The 20,328-nt window shown below is 31.2% G+C and overlaps 1 protein-coding gene across 1 annotated transcript in view; it reads right to left on the bottom strand.

Moving 5' to 3' along the window:
* LOC129222094 (cell adhesion molecule Dscam2-like) overlaps positions 1–20,328 on the bottom strand; it is a 100,914-nt gene that overhangs the window by 55,261 nt on the left and 25,325 nt on the right. The window contains exons 6-9 of the mRNA XM_054856530.1: positions 13,446–13,607; positions 8,948–9,238; positions 3,846–3,965; positions 493–666 (exon numbers count right to left, since the gene is read on the bottom strand). Of these exons, the coding sequence (XP_054712505.1) occupies positions 493–666; positions 3,846–3,965; positions 8,948–9,238; positions 13,446–13,607 (747 nt within the window). The remainder of the gene's footprint in view (positions 1–492; positions 667–3,845; positions 3,966–8,947; positions 9,239–13,445; positions 13,608–20,328) is intronic.

Raw genomic sequence — 20,328 nt, forward strand, 5'->3', positions numbered from 1 at the left:
TTTTTCTTTAGAGATGGTCGGAGAAATTGTGCAATCTATACTTTTGATTTGAACAAAACTAGTCAAAAGAATGAACTCATTCAGCAATATATTATTTCATTTCGTAATAATCTTTACTTATTTTACCCATCTTCTGAAAAAAACAATGCTATTTCTAGGTGCATTTTATCATAAACTATTAGATAAACTTGATTATCAAGTTCAAGATATACTTTATATTTTGGTGATAAACTTGCAAAATATAATAGAGTTGATAAAATTTACTTTTTTAGAAACTTGTGTGGGTAAATCCACACGCCTTAATTGATATATTTTAAACAGAAAGTTTATGTAATATTGTGACATCAGAAAGCTTCAATGTAAGAACTTCATAGTTGTTTGTATAGGTCTTTGTAAGTCATGGTAATACACGTGTACAGAGACACACGCGAACAAGCACAACCTCTTACACAAACATTCAATTAAATGTATTATTAATCAGTAAATACGTACTGTGAACTGTAAGTCGAACGACTGTGCTCAATCCTAGACCAACTCCATTATTGGCTTCACAAAGATACGAACCCTCATCCAAAGCTTCAACACTTCTAAAATTCAAAGACCCATTGACAAGAATATGAACATGAGAGCTGCTTACAATTGTTTTAAAATCATCTGGTGGAGAATCTGAAATATTTGAAATGCTTATTATTGTTAATTGAAGCGTAAATAGGAATTGTACTTACAAAATACACGGTTTTATTCAAGTTCCTTGAACTTGTGGCAAACGTTGTTGCACTGTTTTTTTTTTTTTTTCATTTCTTGCAGTTTTTGGACTCATAGGCAAGAGACGCTTTTAAAGACTACTGTGAAATCACGAGCATCAAATACTGAGGTGTCAAAATTCATGGGATAGCGATATTAATGGGATAGCTGATGTTCAGAGTACCGCATACAAAATGTATAAATGGGAAGTTCATTGGTAGGGATTTCACTGGCGGTCAAGAGGTTAATGTGAAAAGGTTTCTAACCTTCTTATGGGAGCACGACGGGATTTCAGGTAACTTGAACCCAGATTGGTAGTTAGAGCAGTACGCGTGAAATATTCCTGTTTGGAATCCGTTAAGAAACAGAAAGTCAACATTCTGAGATTCAAAGGGTCAAGCGACTGCCAAAAATACCTTACTTCAGTCATGACCTCACACCATGAACAACTCAGCATGCAATGTAACATCCTAGGCCCTGGACCAAATTGTTTACGTCAAGAGCGACTGGTAACCGTGACTCGGTTTGTGCAGTCAGTTGATTTGAGTTGAAGGTAGCGTCTTGAATAGTGTGTTTCTTCACAAGCGTCACATGTGCTAACACGTACATTTGCAATATGTAATGTATCTATATACAGTGAAACATGTGTATAACGATACTGTCTATAACGATAACCTGCCTATAACAATATTTTTTTTTAGCCCCAGCAAAATGTTATGATGAATAATCAAACTGTCTGTAACGATAACTTATCTATTACGATATTTTTTTTTTGTCCCAACAGTATTGTTGTAGCCAGGTTTTACTGTATACGTATTATTAACAGTGGTTTTTGTACATGTCTTAGACCACTTTTAAAATAAAAAACGACTTTTTTCTACACTAAAAGATGCTTTTATTTATTTTTAATGTTTCCTTTTATCTACATTGATATTAAAAATATCAGTCAAAACACATGTTTTTGAAATGTAACTTCAACAATTTCGCAATTAGGGTCGTCACTAGCCGCGTCATAGCTCAATTTTTTTTGCAGAAGGTTTCCAATGACTTGTTGAGTCTATTTTGCTCTTGAGCGATGGGTCGAGTTGTTGCACTTTGCCAAGCGAACAAAAGTCCAACTCGTTATCGGAATGTATCCGACTCACAAAGTGACAGAATCGTAACGTCTCACAAATTACACATCTGTGATTTTTTATAAGGCTTCACTGTGGCATCGCTGTGACGATAAATTTGGGACTGGCTTCTTCGTGAGAGTATCTAGACGTCAATTTGTGACGTTGCCTGACACTGTGATTCTTAAGTTGCCGTAACCTTTGTACTAAACTTACAGTGACGGCTACGGAATGGAGGTTCGAGGAAGAGAGTGACGCAGTTTTCACATATGGATCCCAATTTGGTCTCTATTTCTAGTAGGGATCGAAAAAAAGACATAGATCGATATAACCATCAAATTATGAAAATGTTATTTAATTTTACCTTTTTTATTTCCAATAACATCTATAATACGTGAAAATTGTATTAATATCGGCACACAAGATAAAACAATGACCAATAATGTTGAAAAATAAAAGACATAAAAAGAAAGAAGAAATGAACAGTTCCTTTAAAAAATAACCATTTGGAAGTACACGGCTACAAAATGTGAACAACATTGCATGTATCCTTTGCTATTATTAGCATTGAAGAAATTCTTAGAGTAAACCATTACTTTGCTTTCGACTGAAACTCTTTTTTGGAGCTCATAAATCATTCCAATGGAGCAGTCTGTCATTATCAGAACATCAACGAATCGTTAAATGATTGCGTGGCACATTTCTTCTAAGAGTTACAGAAAAAAAACCAAACAAAGAGTAGATCATTAACTCTGGCAATAGATGGCGTAATTGATTTTCTCTCCCTTTCATGCAAAGATATTATAAATACATTAATTCTCTCCTTTTGAAGTTAGAAAAGATAATTTGAGTCGTAAAAAATTACGAAGTGAATTCAGAAAAGATTGATCAGTAAAGAAAATATTGCATTATTAAAAAAACATCCAATGTTTGTAAATAGGTAGAATATCTGTATGACATATAGTTTTGCAATTAACAAGATAAATAATTTCTGTTTTCATGCTCAAAATTTGTGTCATCATTAATGTACATCCAACGGCATGTTCATTTATTTATTTATTTATTTGTTTCAGAAATAACAAATAGATAAGTTTATATTTTTCATTAAAAAATAAAATTGCTTAAAATCTGTGACAATTAGTTTTATTATGAATTTTGCCTCGATACAAGGACATCATTCATAAGTAACACCAAATAATATAACAGATGATATTGGTTTAAGACATCTTTTTTGACACTAGAACTATAATAGGTATCATTTAGACCCCAAAGCAAACTATTTTTGCTAATTGATCCGCTATATTTTCCAAAAAACAAAGCTTAATCCTTCCAAAAATTTTCCCAAACGTTTCTGTTCTGGAATATATTATAAAGTTTTTAAGAAAATACAATTTTTTTAAACCCTAAAAGGTTATACATAGAATGTATAGACAGGTTTCATTTTGAAGAAAAGGAAGTGCAAATATATTTACAGAGCAAAAGTCTTAAAAATATCTCTTGAAACGTATCATTGCAAGAACTTAAAGCATTTGTAAGTTTTTGTACGTAAAAAGGGGCATCACTTGCTAGTTTCTGACATGTAACTTCATGCAAATGACACAGCGCTAGTTACTTTCAGGACATGTTAAACTTTTTAAAAATACCTAATTCTATAATCTTCTAATTACTTGAATCATTTTAAAAAATTTCAATTATTATAAATAAGTTATTTTTAACTATTTTTTACAATTTAATAACATTATGCAGGGAACTATGGAAAATTCTTTTTCGGTGGTCTAAGTGACCCCTGCCGAACTTCTAGGTACACGAAGATCCTCGCAATTCTTGTGTTAAAACCAGTTAGTATGAGATTAAACCACCATTAGTTCTTTCGTATAAGGTAAAATGCTACTTTCATAAAAATATAAAGTTTTCTCCTGATTTACAGTAATTCTCAAAGGTGAATTTTAGTGTAAAATTTACAGGTCATTTTAAAAGGAAAATACTTACTTGTGGACATTTTCCACCGGACATGGGGCTGCGGAACCCCATCAGCTTGGCAATCGATTCGTGAAGGTTTCCCTGCAATAGCAGAGGTGTCCCTGGGTTCCAATATCCATCTTGGGGGCACTAAAACAAAATTTATCTTTCTAGATAACTATAAAAAACAGATAGTACTACTCATGCAACCTGATATTTATGGTGTCTTATCCTTTTCAGCATGTTTTTATTTTTATTTATTTATTTTTTAATACTTGAAGTTAAATTATTCTGATAAAAAAAAGGAAGAAAAATAAAACCTTCCAGTTATAATGTGTATTTTGGCTCTATTTCACGTTTTCTTGTTACTGTAACTTTTTTTCTTGTATCCTCAAACATTTGTCAAATCTTATTGGGTGCAATTTTACACCAATTAACTACGGCTAGAATTATTTATGCTAGTCATAATAATATTATTTTTTCCTACTTCATTCAGTACAAAAAAGTGGAATTAAACTAAAAATATATGTAAGGATAAAAATCTTATCAAACTACGATGCTATTACAAAAAAAAAATGTTGCTTAAAACTAGAAGATACATGGAAGCGATAATATTTTCAGTAACAAATAAAATAGTAATACTAATCAGGCAATCAACTGTTATTTAAAAAAAAATCTTTTAAATCAAATATCTGCTTAATAATGGCAAAAATCCGGAAATAAATTTTAAAAAATTCTGAGTTTTACCAAGGGTTAAAAAAAACGAAAAAAAAAAAACTATTTTTAACTTAGGTTACCTTTAATTAATATTTTTTTGAATTTGCATTTCAATTTTGCTTCGTAATTAGAATTTAAAACTGTGCGCAGTACGTAAGTGTTTCGATTACAGTCTGAATGAGCATTGTGATCAAAATTTAAAAATAAAATATTGAAATAAAAATAAACTAAAAGACTTACTAGAAATTAGTTTTTGCGCAGCATATAACTAATAAACATTCAGCACTTTAATTGCATACAAATAAACCAAAAATCGTTTAAATACAAATAAAAAATATAAACTTTCACGAAACACTTCATCCAATAACTATTCAACATTTATCATGGATATTATTTTTTCTCCCCCAATGTTCATAAAAGGAGAAGCACTACTGAATCGTTAAAAATGAATACTTCTAAAACGACATGATTGGGAGGTATAGAGTGGAAAAATCAATGACTAAAAATACCCTGCTCAAAGAGAAGAATTTCGTTTACGTTCGCCAATGAAATGAGTGACGATTTCGATAACTTTTTAAATGAAAAGAGCGCACATATTCAGATGTACCCCAAACGACAGCGCAATAAATCTTTCTTTAATAAGCAGTAGGGAGTGAGGATTTGAGCATGAATCAATTCACATTGCGTCAAAGGAAGCGCGTGATCTGGAAAAGAAAATTACTTTTTTTTTCCTGCTTTACTTTATTATTATTGAACTTTGATTCATAGAACCGCTTAATTCTAAAGTAACGAAGATTTCCAAGTTTATTTTTCAAATATTTCTCATATTTAGGACGTGTTTTTCCCGTTTCTATTTCATGTGTCTCAAGCTAAACTCATTTTTAAAGTTTTCGAATGCTTTATAACTTTAATTTTGTTTCATTTCAAAAATGTTTCCAACTGTCATAAAGTACAAATTGCTTATTTTGTATTAAAAAGTTAATGAACAAATTGTGATCAGTTTCAAAATAAGATAAGTAATGAACTTTTCAAACGATGCAACCTGACTTCTAGAAAAGTACGCAAAATAGTTAGTTGCATAAGGATAAATGCAATTTTTTGTCAAAAATAGTATATCCAATGGGGAATTATATCTTTCTAAACATAACTTAATTTATTCGAAAAAATTAAGCATATGATACAAAAAGTTTTGAATTGTGGATATAACACGACTTAATTTCGATAATACATTTTTCCCTTCTATACATTTATTATAGTACACTCAATATTTTATGCATAACAATTGAAAGTATTAGGGGAAATATTCATAATTTAAGAAGTACACGTAGGAAGCAAAAGACAATTTACAAAAAAAAAAGAAACTTTTAAAATTTACCATTAATGAAAACATTCAGAATTAAATAGATACAAAAAAAAAAAAAAACAATGCAACCCTCTCCCCTCATTCTCAAAATTCATTTTTTAATCTTTATTGTTTTTTTTTTTTTTTTTTTTTTTGCGTTGGCAGTTTAGGGAAAACAACATTAGTGAGAAATATAATCGAGTATGTTAAGCAAAAACAAAGTCGAAAGAAAATGAAAAAAATAAATAAATAAATGAAAGTCGGAATTAGTGAACAAAAACAGATTAATACAATGTATCTTTATGGAAATATGTATTAAAAATGAATTTATTTTTCATGCAAACTGATTAGCCGTTAACGAACAAATTAAAAATGTGGGACCTTGAATGTAACAATAAGACCATGAATGACAAAAACAATTTTTTTGTATTTAAAAAAAATCCCTTTTCAGTTTTTTTAAGGGGAGGGTTGCAGATAATTCTGAATGCTTTCACTTTTTAAGCTAAAATTATACTTAAGGTTTTTTGAGTTTCTTTGAAAAAGTCTTTGAATTTTATTGAAATTCTTAGTAAGTTTTAACTATCAAGTTTAAATTTCCTACTATGCAAAAGTTTTAAGCCTGTAAGAGTTTTTATTGTATTGAAAGTAAAAGAAAAAGTCAAATCTTTAGCAATCAATAACTGCATTTTTTTCGTATTGCAATGCATTGTATTTATTTTTGTTCTTATATTTATTAACTTATTTATTTTCCGTTTCTATTTCATGTGTCTCAAGCTAAACTCATTTTTAAAGTTTTCGAATGCTTTATAACTTTAATTTTGTTTCATTTCAAAAATGTTTCCAACTGTCATAAAGTACAAATTGCTTATTTTGTATTAAAAAGTTAATGAACAAATTGTGATCAGTTTCAAAATAAGATAAGTAATGAACTTTTCGAACGATGCAACCTGACTTCTAGAAAAGTACGCAAAATAGTTAGTTGCATAAGGATAAATGCAATTTTTTGTCAAAAATAGTATATCCAATGGGAAATTATATCTTTCTAAACATAACTTAATTTATTCGAAAAAATTAAGCATATGATACAAAAAGTTTTGAATTGTGGATATAACACGACTTAATTTCGATAATACATTTTTCCCTTCTATACATTTATTATAGTACACTCAATATTTTATGCATAACAATTGAAAGTATTAGGGGAAGTATTCATAATTTAAGAAGTACACGTAGGAAGCAAAAGACAATTTACAAAAAAAAAGAAACTTTTAAAATTTACCATTAATGAAAACATTCAGAATTAAATAGATACAAAAAAAAAAAAAAACAATGCAACCCTCTCCCCTCATTCTCAAAATTCATTTTTTAATCTTTATTGTTTTTTTTTTTTTTTTTTTTGCGTTGGCAGTTTAGGGAAAACAACATTAGTGAGAAATATAATCGAGTATGTTAAGCAAAAACAAAGTCGAAAGAAAATGAAAAAAATAAATAAATAAATGAAAGTCGGAATTAGTGAACAAAAACAGATTAATACAATGTATCTTTATGGAAATATGTATTAAAAATGAATTTATTTTTCATGCAAACTGATTAGCCGTTAACGAACAAATTAAAAATGTGGGACCTTGAATGTAACAATAAGACCATGAATGACAAAAACAATTTTTTTGTATTTAAAAAAAATCCCTTTTCAGTTTTTTTAAGGGGAGGGTTGCAGATAATTCTGAATGCTTTCACTTTTTAAGCTAAAATTATACTTAAGGTTTTTTGAGTTTCTTTGAAAAAGTCTTTGAATTTTATTGAAATTCTTAGTAAGTTTTAACTATCAAGTTTAAATTTCCTACTATGCAAAAGTTTTAAGCCTGTAAGAGTTTTTATTGTATTGAAAGTAAAAGAAAAAGTCAAATCTTTAGCAATCAATAACTGCATTTTTTTCGTATTGCAATGCATTGTATTTATTTTTGTTCTTATATTTATTAACTTATTTATTTATGTATGTGTTTCTCTATTTATTGCTATATACTTTAATTTTTATTTTTTATTTTTGAGGTATTCAATACGATGTGTACAAAATGTATTTTAGAAAAACGTCTAAGTTAAATCATATTTTACAGTTTTTTTTGTTTTTTTTCATGGTTTATCGAAGTTTTCCAGTGTAAAAAGATTTTTTTATTGTTCTTGAAGCTTAATTTATGTAGTTGATGTATTGAGAAAGAAAAATATCGTTTGTTTTTCGTCTTTTTTTATTTGATTTGAAAACCTAGAAAAGTAGATATAGCCTAATACGGCAACTATTCGCATTGAAAGACATTATACGCAGCACATATGTGCAAAAACTGTGCGCAGGAGTGACCTAAAAAAAAAAAAAACTCCATAATAAATGAATCCCGAATGTAAAGACTAATCTTTCTCCTTTCCATTGAAGTAAATAAGAAATTTTAGTAATGATTTTGAGTTTATCAAATGTGATTTAATCTGTTTTCATATTCATGTTAAGTATTTTTTTTTTTAAATTGATATTGACGTTTTCTTGTATTCAAATTTTCAATTGGAATTATTATTTTATTGTTTTTTTTTATGAAGTATCTGATGAATGTGCAAATTTTGGGGCCTTTTAAATCATAACTGAGGGAGATATTAAGCTATGAACCTCATGGTTACCTTATTTGGCGCAAGCTTGCTTTAACTTTACCCTAAATTTTAAAATAAATCAAAGTTTATTTTAAAATGCCGGGTAACACCACTATATTTATCTTAAAAGAAAAAAAAGGCTTAAATAGCATGTTTACACAGCTAATGATGTAAATTTAGTTAGTGGTACGCTACTGCTGTAGGTTTAGTTACTTACAGTTGAGCCGATTTTTGACAAAAAAGAAGCATTCTAACAAGGGGATTATTCAATTATCTGAGATCAAAATGACAAATTAAAACGGTTTAGTATATTGAAAAAAAAAAAAACAATACGCAGAGCATCCCTTTTAACGATCTTCCAGCAAGTGTGCTCTCTCTGGCTGTAATGTACTATAAAAACTAAATACTTCGTCTTAGTGGTAAGCGATTTGAAGCAACTCACCTTTCACGATCATTCTTGCATTGGAAGTTCCAGTACCGACATCATTTGTTGCTAGGCAGGAATAATTTCCATTGTGCTTATAAGCCAAATTGTTAAAAGAAAGTGTTGATATAAATCCATTTCCTGCGTAAATAATGCTTCCATCTAAGTCCTCTTCATCTATTGGAAGCCCTTCTTTCAACCATCTAGTTGTAATTGGTGGATCACCCGTTATAACAATACACGTAACAGCAGTCCTCATACCTTCATGAAGATTGGCAGGGAAGCTGAAATTGTTAACAACTGGAGGAGCTGAAAAGATGTAAAATCAACGATACATAATTTCAGTGTGTATACATGCCGATATTGTAAATTTGAATGCTCCACGCAAGGGGGAACCCAAGGAATCGAGGGGGGGACTTATCCCCCAAATCCTTGATTTAAATAGTATTGCCAACACTAAATGTCCTTTTATATATAAGGGATGTTGTGCGCAACACCCCTTTCCCCGGGTGAGATATTTGCAATTGATTCTTTAATGACAGTCGCAAAAGTGTTACCCTTGAAAAGAATTAAATGATTTGCAAAAGTACATTAGACAGCATAATAAGTTTTTACAGAAATATATATATATATATTAGGGTGGTCCTTATTTTTGAAGTTGTAGATATTTTATGCAACGCCCCCTCAATTTGTTCCATTATACAAATAAATGATCCATGCAAAATTTTAAGTCAATCCGTGAATATTAACCCGTGCCCCTAGGGCACCCTTTTTTTGAGTTTCGAAGAAAAAAATGCGGATTTTCTCATTTTTATGTAAAAATATTCTTACGTTTCATATGTAAAGTAATTTTGAACCTCAGTAGATGTTGCTACTTCCAGACCGACCATTCTCTCACTTTCATTCTGTAAAATTTTACATGTTACAAAGGGTACATATACACCAATGGCCTTGGGTCAGGCATAACGCTATTCTGCGTTCCTTTCAAACTCAGCGGCAGGGGAAAATTTCTTTCCAACAAGATGGACACAAGGGATTCTAAAGGTAATTAATGAATGGTCTAGGCCATTAATTAATGATCTTTGAGAACAACATATTTCCTCCTCCAGGCTTTGGCCCAGGGGTGTTGATTTACAAAATTTCCTGAAAATAGGTGTGGCAAATAGGGTCGCTAGGTTTCAATGCGATAAATATAAATAATGACAACTATGTTTTAATTCGCTGTTCTTTTGCTATAAGTATGCTTAAATGTTTGTGCAATTTTTAATTCTTAAAATATAAATTTTGAAAAATTCTCCATTACTTTAATATAAAAATATACCGGATTTTCCATATCTAAAATATAAATTTAAAAAATTCCATATCGGAATAATGTAATAATCTATACTTTAAATTGATTTTCTTCTATTTCAGTACATAGTACTTTATTATTATCAAATTTTTCTTGCAATTCACAAGATTTAGAAACCGAAATGGGTATCTATCCTAACCTGTTGAAGCTTTTTTCCATATCTGGTCTACAACAACGCAGAAAAGCTTGAACTCGCCCGTTAAACAAATGTCATATTAGGAACAAAGATGCTGTTCATATATGAATAGCCTATGTGGATGCAGTAAATTTTAATCCAAATGACCTTGTGATCAATCTTACATCCCTTAAGAGAGCAAGAGAAAATCTTCGAGAGGTAAACTCAAATTTCATGAATTTAGTTTTAGATTTTTTAGTTATTCACTGGGATACAAAGCTACATCCAGATGTAACTGGGAAAAAAATGCCGATAGGCTTACCGTGATAGCTTCAGGTCCCAATGTTGAACAGCTACTCGGAATTCCTGAAATATTTCTTCAGTTGTGTATGATATCTTAGATGATTGCTCTTTATTGCTAACTGTTCAAGCTGTAGTGTTTATTACAACGGCTTGCAATACCGACCGGATAAATTGTGCATGCAGTTTTTTACAGCTAAAGCTGAACGGTGATATATTACATTTGGATTGCCATCATCATGCATTTGATATCTTACTGCAGAGTGTGTCTTTAAAGAAGTTCTCGCCTTTCTTAGTTCTAGACCTGATATTCCATTCAAAATTTTGCGCTTCAAACTTTTGTGGAAAAATCTCCATCATTCAGAACTTATAACATTTGAATCAAGTACACACACCAATTAAATTCTAAAAGACGAAGTTGATGACACATTGTTGTTCGTAAAAAGCGGAATTGAGAAAGATTACAGATAATTCTTATAATTTGTAAAGTAAATTTGGTGAAGTTTCTCCTACAAGGATATATTTTCGTCAACTTGGAGCTCATCCCTGACCAAGATGGATGGCAAAAGGAATTTATTGTTTGAAATTTTATACATTTAGGAAGCAATTTAGATTGACACTACATGAAGAGAAAGCCTTAAATGCTGTTTTACAGTTAAATGCTGTATTATGAAGATATGGTTTATCGCAGCAACCCAATCGAGGCTCTTTTAAATAATACAATGTGTCCAAAAAACTAGCAGTGAACAAAATGATGACAAACATGCAGCAGAGGCAGTGATTGGAAAATTCATAAATCGCTTATGGTGTTTAGGGGATGAACTAGTAGCTTTGTCCGTATTGGATGAAGTAATTAAGTTTGAAGATAGGAAAAGACTACTCCAAAAAATGCTTGCTGAAAAGGATGACGTGTCTGATGACTTACTAAAAATTTCAGATAACAGTAGATGATTTGGAGCACTTTTTTTAGTAAAGATCTTCCCCTTTATACAATCAATTACAAGTGAATAAAACTGTTTGATAAGTTACAAACACCAAAAGATGTTTTTCTATTTTATCCCGATTTATGGCAAAAGGAAGGAAGCTAATATTTAAAGGGAAGAGATATCGTTGAGATGCTGAAAGTTGTGAATGATACAACTGAAAAAAGAGCACAATTAATTGAAGAATTTCACAATCAATTTACCAAATATGAGTCACAAAAGCAATTTATTTTACAGACAGTCTAAGACTATCGGGAAAAAAATGCACACGATTGAGATACATTGAGAAAAGAGATTAAGGTAAAGTTTCTAAAGCACTATTTCATTCTGCTTCAATGTAAAATCTTTAAATGATATGAAGTATTTAAAACGATTAAGTTTAGTGTTTCCTCACTGTAAAAATATTTTGCAAACCTAAGAGAAACAATGTACGATTTCTGAAGTTAAAACTCGAAGATTTGTATGAAAATTATCAAAAGTGTTAACGTCCTAGGGGCACGTGTTATTATTGACTGATTGAGTTCAAATTTTGCACAGATTACTTTTTATTATAGTGTCACAAAACTAGGGGGCGTCACCTGTTAAATTCCGAAAAAAATATTTTCCCATATAAATAAGGACCACCCTAATATATATATATATATATATATATATATATATATATATATATATATATATATATATATATATATATATATATATATATATATATATATATATATAATGTAATAAAACAAAAATAGGTGTAATTGCAAGAGATTACCTCAATCCCAAACTTAGAGACATCTGAAGTAATGTTGGTTTGAAGATAAATGATAAATTTATAAAGTGTTCAGCTTTAAAAGTAACTCTTTAGGTTATATCAAAATAAAACCATTGATTTTAAGTTCAATAACTCCACTCATAACAATTAAAATCGATAAAAAATAAATAAACTGTAAGTAGGGAATGCTTTATTTAGTTGGTCGTATGATAATTTCAAAAGAATGTTTGAGCTTTAATTTATTCAGAGTAAATTTTATTATGATATTTTCTAGTTGGAAGTTAAATGGAATTTTTGACACCAGTTATTACCATTATGACGCCTCTTCTACATTAGTGGCTCGAATACCATAACCCGTTGTTTCATCTTGATGCTGGTTTTATAACAAAAAGTGCATTACATTGCAAGGTTTTTGCGCACATTACATTATAGAAAGAAAATGATTAAACAGAACATTTGTATACTGATTACAGCTAGTACATACAATAAATTCCAGTTCTTTTGAATTGTACGCATTACATTAAAATCATTCATACGTAATATTGTCGTATTGGTTAGCACCGTGTTGCCCTGTTCCGTGTCGTGATAATTCGGCATTTGTTAAAGATGCATTATTCACTTAAATTTGGTCTTACTGCGTTAAAAATATCGGTAAAATTTTGTAAATAAACATTTTAATGATAATGCATCGAACCAAAGCAGCATTAAAAGATCAGATCCATGCTGAGGGTAAGTGAGCAAAAATGCAATTTTATGTCTAAAAAAGAAACTTTGCAAAGAAAAAAATGACTTTTGTCGAATTTCCGAATCTTAAAACATTTTATTGAACGAAATAGAATATAATTTATCAACATTAACAATTAATTTCTGGTACAAGTATTTTAAACAAATTCAAGTCTTTGAACGTTAACGAACAAAAAGTTCATACTTGAAATATTGTATATTCTAACATATATTACCCTATGATCAGTTTTCAAATTTGAAGATTCGTTTAACATGCTTACTTCTAATTATTATTGAAAAAGTCCTTGATGCTGGAACTCCTTGTCCATAAATTACTTCGCAGCCGTATAAGCCATCATCAACACCTGACTGCATTTCGGAAATATGCAAAGTTCCGTTTGGAAAAACGCGCTGCCTTTGATTTACTGGTAGTTGCCGGCCATCTGCAATAAATGTATCATGGCTACTAATGAAGAAAAAGAAAACTGATTCAGTTTTTAAATAAAAATATTTCACGTTTCGAATCTGTGCTCGCAGCTTAAAAATTTATAACTCACATAATCTGAGCTTTAATGAAAATTTTAGATAAGTGGAACAATCACTGCCATGCCTAAGTTTATTTTACTAAATCAGCAAGCTCGACAAATTCATTTTGCTATCACATTTATTTCATTAGTTAACAGTAGGAAAATTTACTTTTGGATGCATAACATAAGTTTTCTTTATTTTTTCCCTATTACTTTGACCCGAAAGTATCTGACTGTATTTGCTTCTAATATATATTCAATAATTCCCAAGTATTGAACTCTAGAATAATAGTAAACATGTAACTTGGACTACTAAAGATATAACATTGTTGCAGATTTCGGTGTGAACTTAAATTTAGGTAAGTACATTTTGCATATATGAAGCAGTGAAAAGCAAAGGAATGTAAGTGGAAAAATTAAAAATTTGGAGATAAACAAACCACATGGAAGGTGAACCTCTTCTCTGTCTTGGGGCAAGAGATGGTACTAGTAGCCCTGGTAATTGCTGCTATACAGCATGATTAAGAAAAAATAATCAATGCAAATCAATCTCGGTTTATTTTTATTGTATTTAATTCATCGTATAAAAATAAAAGAAACGTGTAACCACAATGTTTTCTCTGCGGAAAAAAAAGTTTTTCTCCTGTTAGGACAGGTTGTGTATTTCTACATCACTAGAACCTCTATATTGTCTACTCCCTTATTTTTGTCCAAGGACAGTATGCGGCCCAAGCAGCGTTAATATTTGGCTTTGTCACAGTCAGAAAATACTAACTAATAAGTAACCAAGTAAAATAAACAATGACAAATCTGCTCTGGATCAGGGGCGGCTTATGGCGCTGCAAGTTTTTGTCAGTGGCTCGTTCACAGTCGGTAAAAGTATTAAATAAATAATAATACACCACAAGGCAATATTTATTTGTTATTTTGGTGCAGAAATATATGAAAAAAAATAATTTATCGTCCCCATGGAGAAATCCAAATTCCAATGACCCTCGAAATTATCGTTTGATTTCTTACAGAGCAAAAGTCAATTAGCAACTTTATTTAATTGCTATTATTGCTATTTTTTCTGATGCACATTGATTTTAGCTATGGCTCTTAATAACATTCGACACGTCTATAAAGCGCACAAAGAAAAGTGTGATAGAAATTATTCAATACGTTTATTTTCGAATAATAATAATAATAATAATAATAATAATAATAATAATAATAATAATAATAATAATAATAATAATAATAATAATAATAATAATAATAATAATAATAATAATAATAATAATAATAATAATGATAGTTGTTCCCTCTTTGTACTACATGTTACATTAAACACTTGTATGCGAAAATCTAATTTGTATTACATATCAAGAAAGAATAATTCAAAATTTTCTAATAAAGATGTGAGAATAAATCTGCACCAGTAAAATGCTTTTTTCGTAGACATTGAAATTTAGTTAGGTATCCTATGCAGAATAATGGTTCCCGATGCGTTCTTTATGCAACATACATTTCTCAGTTAACATCTAAAAATAATAATTGAATTTAAAAAAAAAAACATATTTTCATGTCTCCAGTTCAAGTTGAGGTAGAAACTAATAAAAATATTTTATCCCGAACTTTATCAGTACGCACAAAGGTATAACTGCAGATTATATACAAGTGGAGAATTCTATCCCTATTCAATTATACGTATAACAAACAGCCCCAGCGTTTTAACATAAATCCAAATCACTACACTCCCCTGAAGCGCTACAAACTAACTCCACATAAATCAAATGAAATTAAGTTTTCGAAATGGATACGCAGGAATCCACGGGTCTCATTATTAACGCCATCAGTCCATGTCTATGAGTAATCTGCATATTAGCCATTTATTTTCGCTGGAATTTTGACGGGAGCTATGCAAATATGCGATATGCTTTAAAGGCCATGACCATTAAAACTGGAGAAATAATAGCGCGATCGTGATTTTAGGAAAGTTTATGCGTTAAGCTATTTTTGTCGGTATTTTATTTCATAGTGTTGCATAAATATTTCATGCAATTTTCATATATTAAAAATTGAGATATATTAATGCTATGAATCAGTGACTAAACATTCATGTCAATTAAATTGGCAGCATTAGTTTATTTGTATGCCTCCCAAACATCATCACTGTAATTTTTCATATTTATCAACTCCCTGGTATCTGAAAAGTTCAAATTTGATCAGTTGTCACAGTCTTTTCGCCTAATAGTTTCCTTTTTATGTATTTCATATATCTACCTTATTAAGCACAAAAATTGTATAAGGCAGTGAGGATGGAAAACGATCTTGGTTGAAAACGGTCTCTTTCTTTGTACGAGGGCAGTGTTCATCAATAAAATGATTGACCAAAAACCAATAGAATTAACGGTGACTAACGAAAGCGTGGATTCCGTGACCTGTTATATTTTGCAGGGAGACAGACCGGACGCTCCTCCTGTCGTGCAGAGCAGTCGAAGAAGTAATAGCTGACGGCGAAATAAAACCACAGCTTTTTACAGACCCCCCCCCTTCCAAGGAAATTCTAATTCTTTCCCTCTTGACTACATAGGTAAAAGGAAAATATCTCAATGTAAACTGCCGCCGCGCATTTTGCAATCTTGATTTTGATATTAATTTATTCGCATTTGCAATAAAATTAATTTTTGAAACAAATATATATATATATTTTTTCATTAGTACGGTTCCAGATCTCATCAAGGAAAAATAAACGAATGAATGAAAATTTGCAATAAATAAATTCATCAATTCCTTTATTTTTAGAAAAATGTTCGTCATTGAAAATTATGTCTAGTGTTATGTAGTACGTTAACATTTCTTGTATAATGTTTTTCTGAAAATTAGAATTATTTGCTTTAGATGATTTCAAAACAGGAAGGAAAAAAAAGATAGCCTGCATGAACACACTGAATTTTAACGAAATGAACTCCAAATTATTACAAAAAAATTTCTTTAAAAATGGATGATCCTACTTAATATATTTGAAGGATAAAATTTTAAATTTTCACAGGCTCGGAACTAAAATCTTATTAGCTAAAACTGCCGCTCTTTCCAAGGATCAAGATTAGTGGTGTTACTCGCTGAGTGCGAACGATTTCTTGAATTTGAAAAATCAAAGATTTTCTGTGATCTACGTTTATATTCAGGGATGATCACCTGCTCTAAGCTCAAGGGTATAAATCCCCCCCCCCCACTCCCAATGTTTGTAAACTATGTTGCGTGAAATTTTGGAGTACGGCTAAGCATAGCACTTTTAGAGTCAAATTTTCACTTAAATTCGGCAAAATACACGAGGCATTACGTATATAGTGCTTCTTTATCAACATATTGAGTTTTTATTAAAAATTTTTTTATAAGTCTTGTGAGTGTCTAACCCTCGTTAGTTGTCATAATAAATATTAAGGGTTATCCTTTTTCTCGGGAGGCATGAAAATATTTCCAAGGTGCATTTCTACATGAAAAGAAAAGAAAAAAAAATGAAAAAATCTCAATGCCTCGCTCTGCTAGTATTTTAAAGTTTATACCTCGCTTTTGTGCATCTTGCATTTAATCAATCAATCAAGAAAAAAAAGTGGGGGGGGGGGGTGGCAAGAAACAAATTTGCAGGAGATAGATGAAGTTACAACAGAAATGAAATTGAACAGCTTACATTTAAAAGAGCAATTACAAGTACAAGTTCAGCCTTTTATTTAGGAGAGGGAGCCATTTATATGTTTAATCAACATATGATCTTGATCGTAAGCATACTATTTACTCAGAAATGCTCCCTGTTTTTCCAAGCACTCTGTTTGGGAGCTGTGCCTTTTAATTTTCTCGAAAATAAAATTTTCAAAACGTAGTTTTAGAGGATCTCTGGCATTATTTGGAAGTTTGGCTTTATGTTTAACGACTTCCTGTGTTTAACGACGGCTTTTCACGGTCCCGCATGGTCCACCGTAGTGTTAAAAGCATTCTATTTAAGGACGCTTTCTACTTAAGGACGTTTTTTTGTGGTCCCTTAAAAGTCGTTAAGGATAAAACCAACGAGATCCTGGGAATTTTCACCGACAATTTTTTGATTTTGAAACTCCAAAAGCACAATTTCAGGTAATCTTTAATTCTGTTAGGAAAAGGGGAGTTCATTGGCATTTTCCGGAACTTTTCGAAATAGTGTAAAAACGCAATCTTAGTGTGATGCTAGAGGGAAGGCAAATTTTTTTAAGTGTTATAAACATGATTGTAGGCCATGATGTACACCGCCAGCTCAGTCAATTCCAGCCAAGGACTGCAGTTTTGTGCTTATTAGCACTCATCGGCCCAGCACAGGAGTGATTGAGCTGGAGGTGAAAAACCTCTTAAGGAAGCCTAGAGTGCCAAACAAACTGGTAGCTAATACAGAATTAGCACTGACCAGACGAGTGACCGAAACAATGGTTCAGTTCAACTCGATTATTGAAGGCAAGGCAGATATATTCAGTAAGTTACCGATCTATAGCCAGGGCTGAGGCAGAAATACATGAAATACACCGCCAGTTCAGTCAATTCCAGCCGAGAACTGCAGTTTCGTGCTTATTAGCTCTCATCCCCCATACTATATTGTTCACATCTTAGCTTTGTAAGCAACACAAGGCTGAAAGCATCATTAAAACTAATACATACACTGCTCAGTAATTGTAGCATATCAAAATGTGCGGAAGAAATAGCCAAAGAAATTAAAAGAAAAATTAAAGCATTCAATTAGAAATTAAAGAAGGAAAAATTTGCAATGCAAATCAATTAAAGAATTTTTTGCGATATTATGTATTTTAATGACCTGCATCCGATTTTGGAAAGAAAATGGTTTTTGTCAAAGGAATTAAAACTGACACCAAAGCGATTCAGTATGCAAAGAAACAGAAGAATATTTTTCACTAATATAGTTGTAAAAAATGTAGCAGCTTGTGCGTGCTATAGATGGTTGGAAACCTTTCCGCATTCAATTTCAAATTTTTCCGGGGAAGAACCCCTGGACCTCCCTACCAGTTGGGAAACACTTTAAGATTAAAATATAAATATAACAATAAAAATACCACAATGAGCAAAACGGTTTTTAAATTTTTTTTTGAGATTTGTACTTGCAAAATTTGTAATGCATAATTTTTTGTATAAGAAGCGTTAAGACGCAAATGATAGGTTGTATAACTCAATTTTCATGGTTATTTTTTTAATGAGTAATGTCGTATACCCTCCCCCTCCCCCCCTAAACGTAAATCCACTTATATTTGTTAAGAACAGGTTGTTATTCGAGCGGCAATGGTCTTGAGAAAACAGTGGCTGTTAACTTTACCAGCTAGTAACAAATTAATTATTTGCCAAAACAGAGTTGTTTTCAGAGCGAGTCACATTATAGCTTAGGTCTTTTCAACTGGTTAGCTAACATCAAATTCTTTTCTCAGAATCTCCGAGCCGTGCTGAAAACGGAAAAATCTAAATGGATTTGAATACCTTGAGGGAGAAAACACCAGGGGCGGGCACAAGAAGAGGGCGGGGCTGAGTCCATTTGGACGTGGATGAGTAGTTTAAGATGGGGGGTCGAAAGAGATAAGAAGGCTAGCTTAAACGAATAGCGTGTGAGACCTTGATTGTTGGACCCTGCATAATGTTTGAAAGAAATGACGTAGGCTGGACACAGGAAACGACGCTGATAATGGGTAACTCTTTAAGGACGATGGCTCATCCACTGATCTTACCCCCTAAAGACGGAGGTCACTTTCGGAACAGCATCTCAAAATCGACTCTTCCGAAGTAGAAAAGCCATTCGGTTTTACGCGGGAAAAGCTGTGCTCCTCTATTGTGAGCTAATTGGGAGGGAAGAGAATTCCCCTTATGGCAAGATTGCTTATCTAATCCGACGCTTTGCTCAAGAATGGGCAGAGCTTGCAGCGAAATTTCTTTTTCTGTTTTTTTTTTCACTTCCTTTCTTTTCTTTCTTTCTTTTTTTTAATTTCACCACTTTAATATGATTAAAAAACTATTTTGTAGTTTTAAAATGAGGAATTTTCCTTTTTAGGAGGAACGGGTTGAACAGATTTTTATACTCTTGTTGTGCAGTATTTGACATTAAAAATAAATTCAAAATTGAAGACAAAAGTACGCTTCCAATAAGACAAAGAGATTTGAATAGTCGCGCAAAGGTTGCGGTCCAATTTTCATTCTCGTCTTACTTTCATTTTAAGAAATAAGTAGTATTTACTTATATACTTACTCTTTTTTTGCTAATTCATTATTTAATGCTGCTAATCGCAATCTTTAATAATTAAGTATTATTTTTAAATTAAAGAGCTTTGTTTTCATTAGCAGATGAATAAAATCTTTTAACTAGGACTATTTAGGAATGCTATGCACACACACACACACACACACACGATTACTGAAATTCTGCAGCAAATGTAGAGTATTTTAGCATATTAATCCAAAATACTAAAGAAACATACACATGGACGTTTTTAAAACTTTTTATTCCCGCTCCTCTCCATCTTTTATTCCGAAGATCTACAAAATCAAAGATTAGCACTTTTCAAACAAAACTGACTGACGTTTTTGTATTAATTTACCGGCACTGCTGCTATAATCCAAAGTTTTGTGTACGTAT

This window comes from Uloborus diversus, chromosome 5 (genome assembly GCF_026930045.1).
Source record: "Uloborus diversus isolate 005 chromosome 5, Udiv.v.3.1, whole genome shotgun sequence".
Taxonomy (NCBI): Eukaryota; Metazoa; Arthropoda; class Arachnida; order Araneae; family Uloboridae; genus Uloborus; species Uloborus diversus.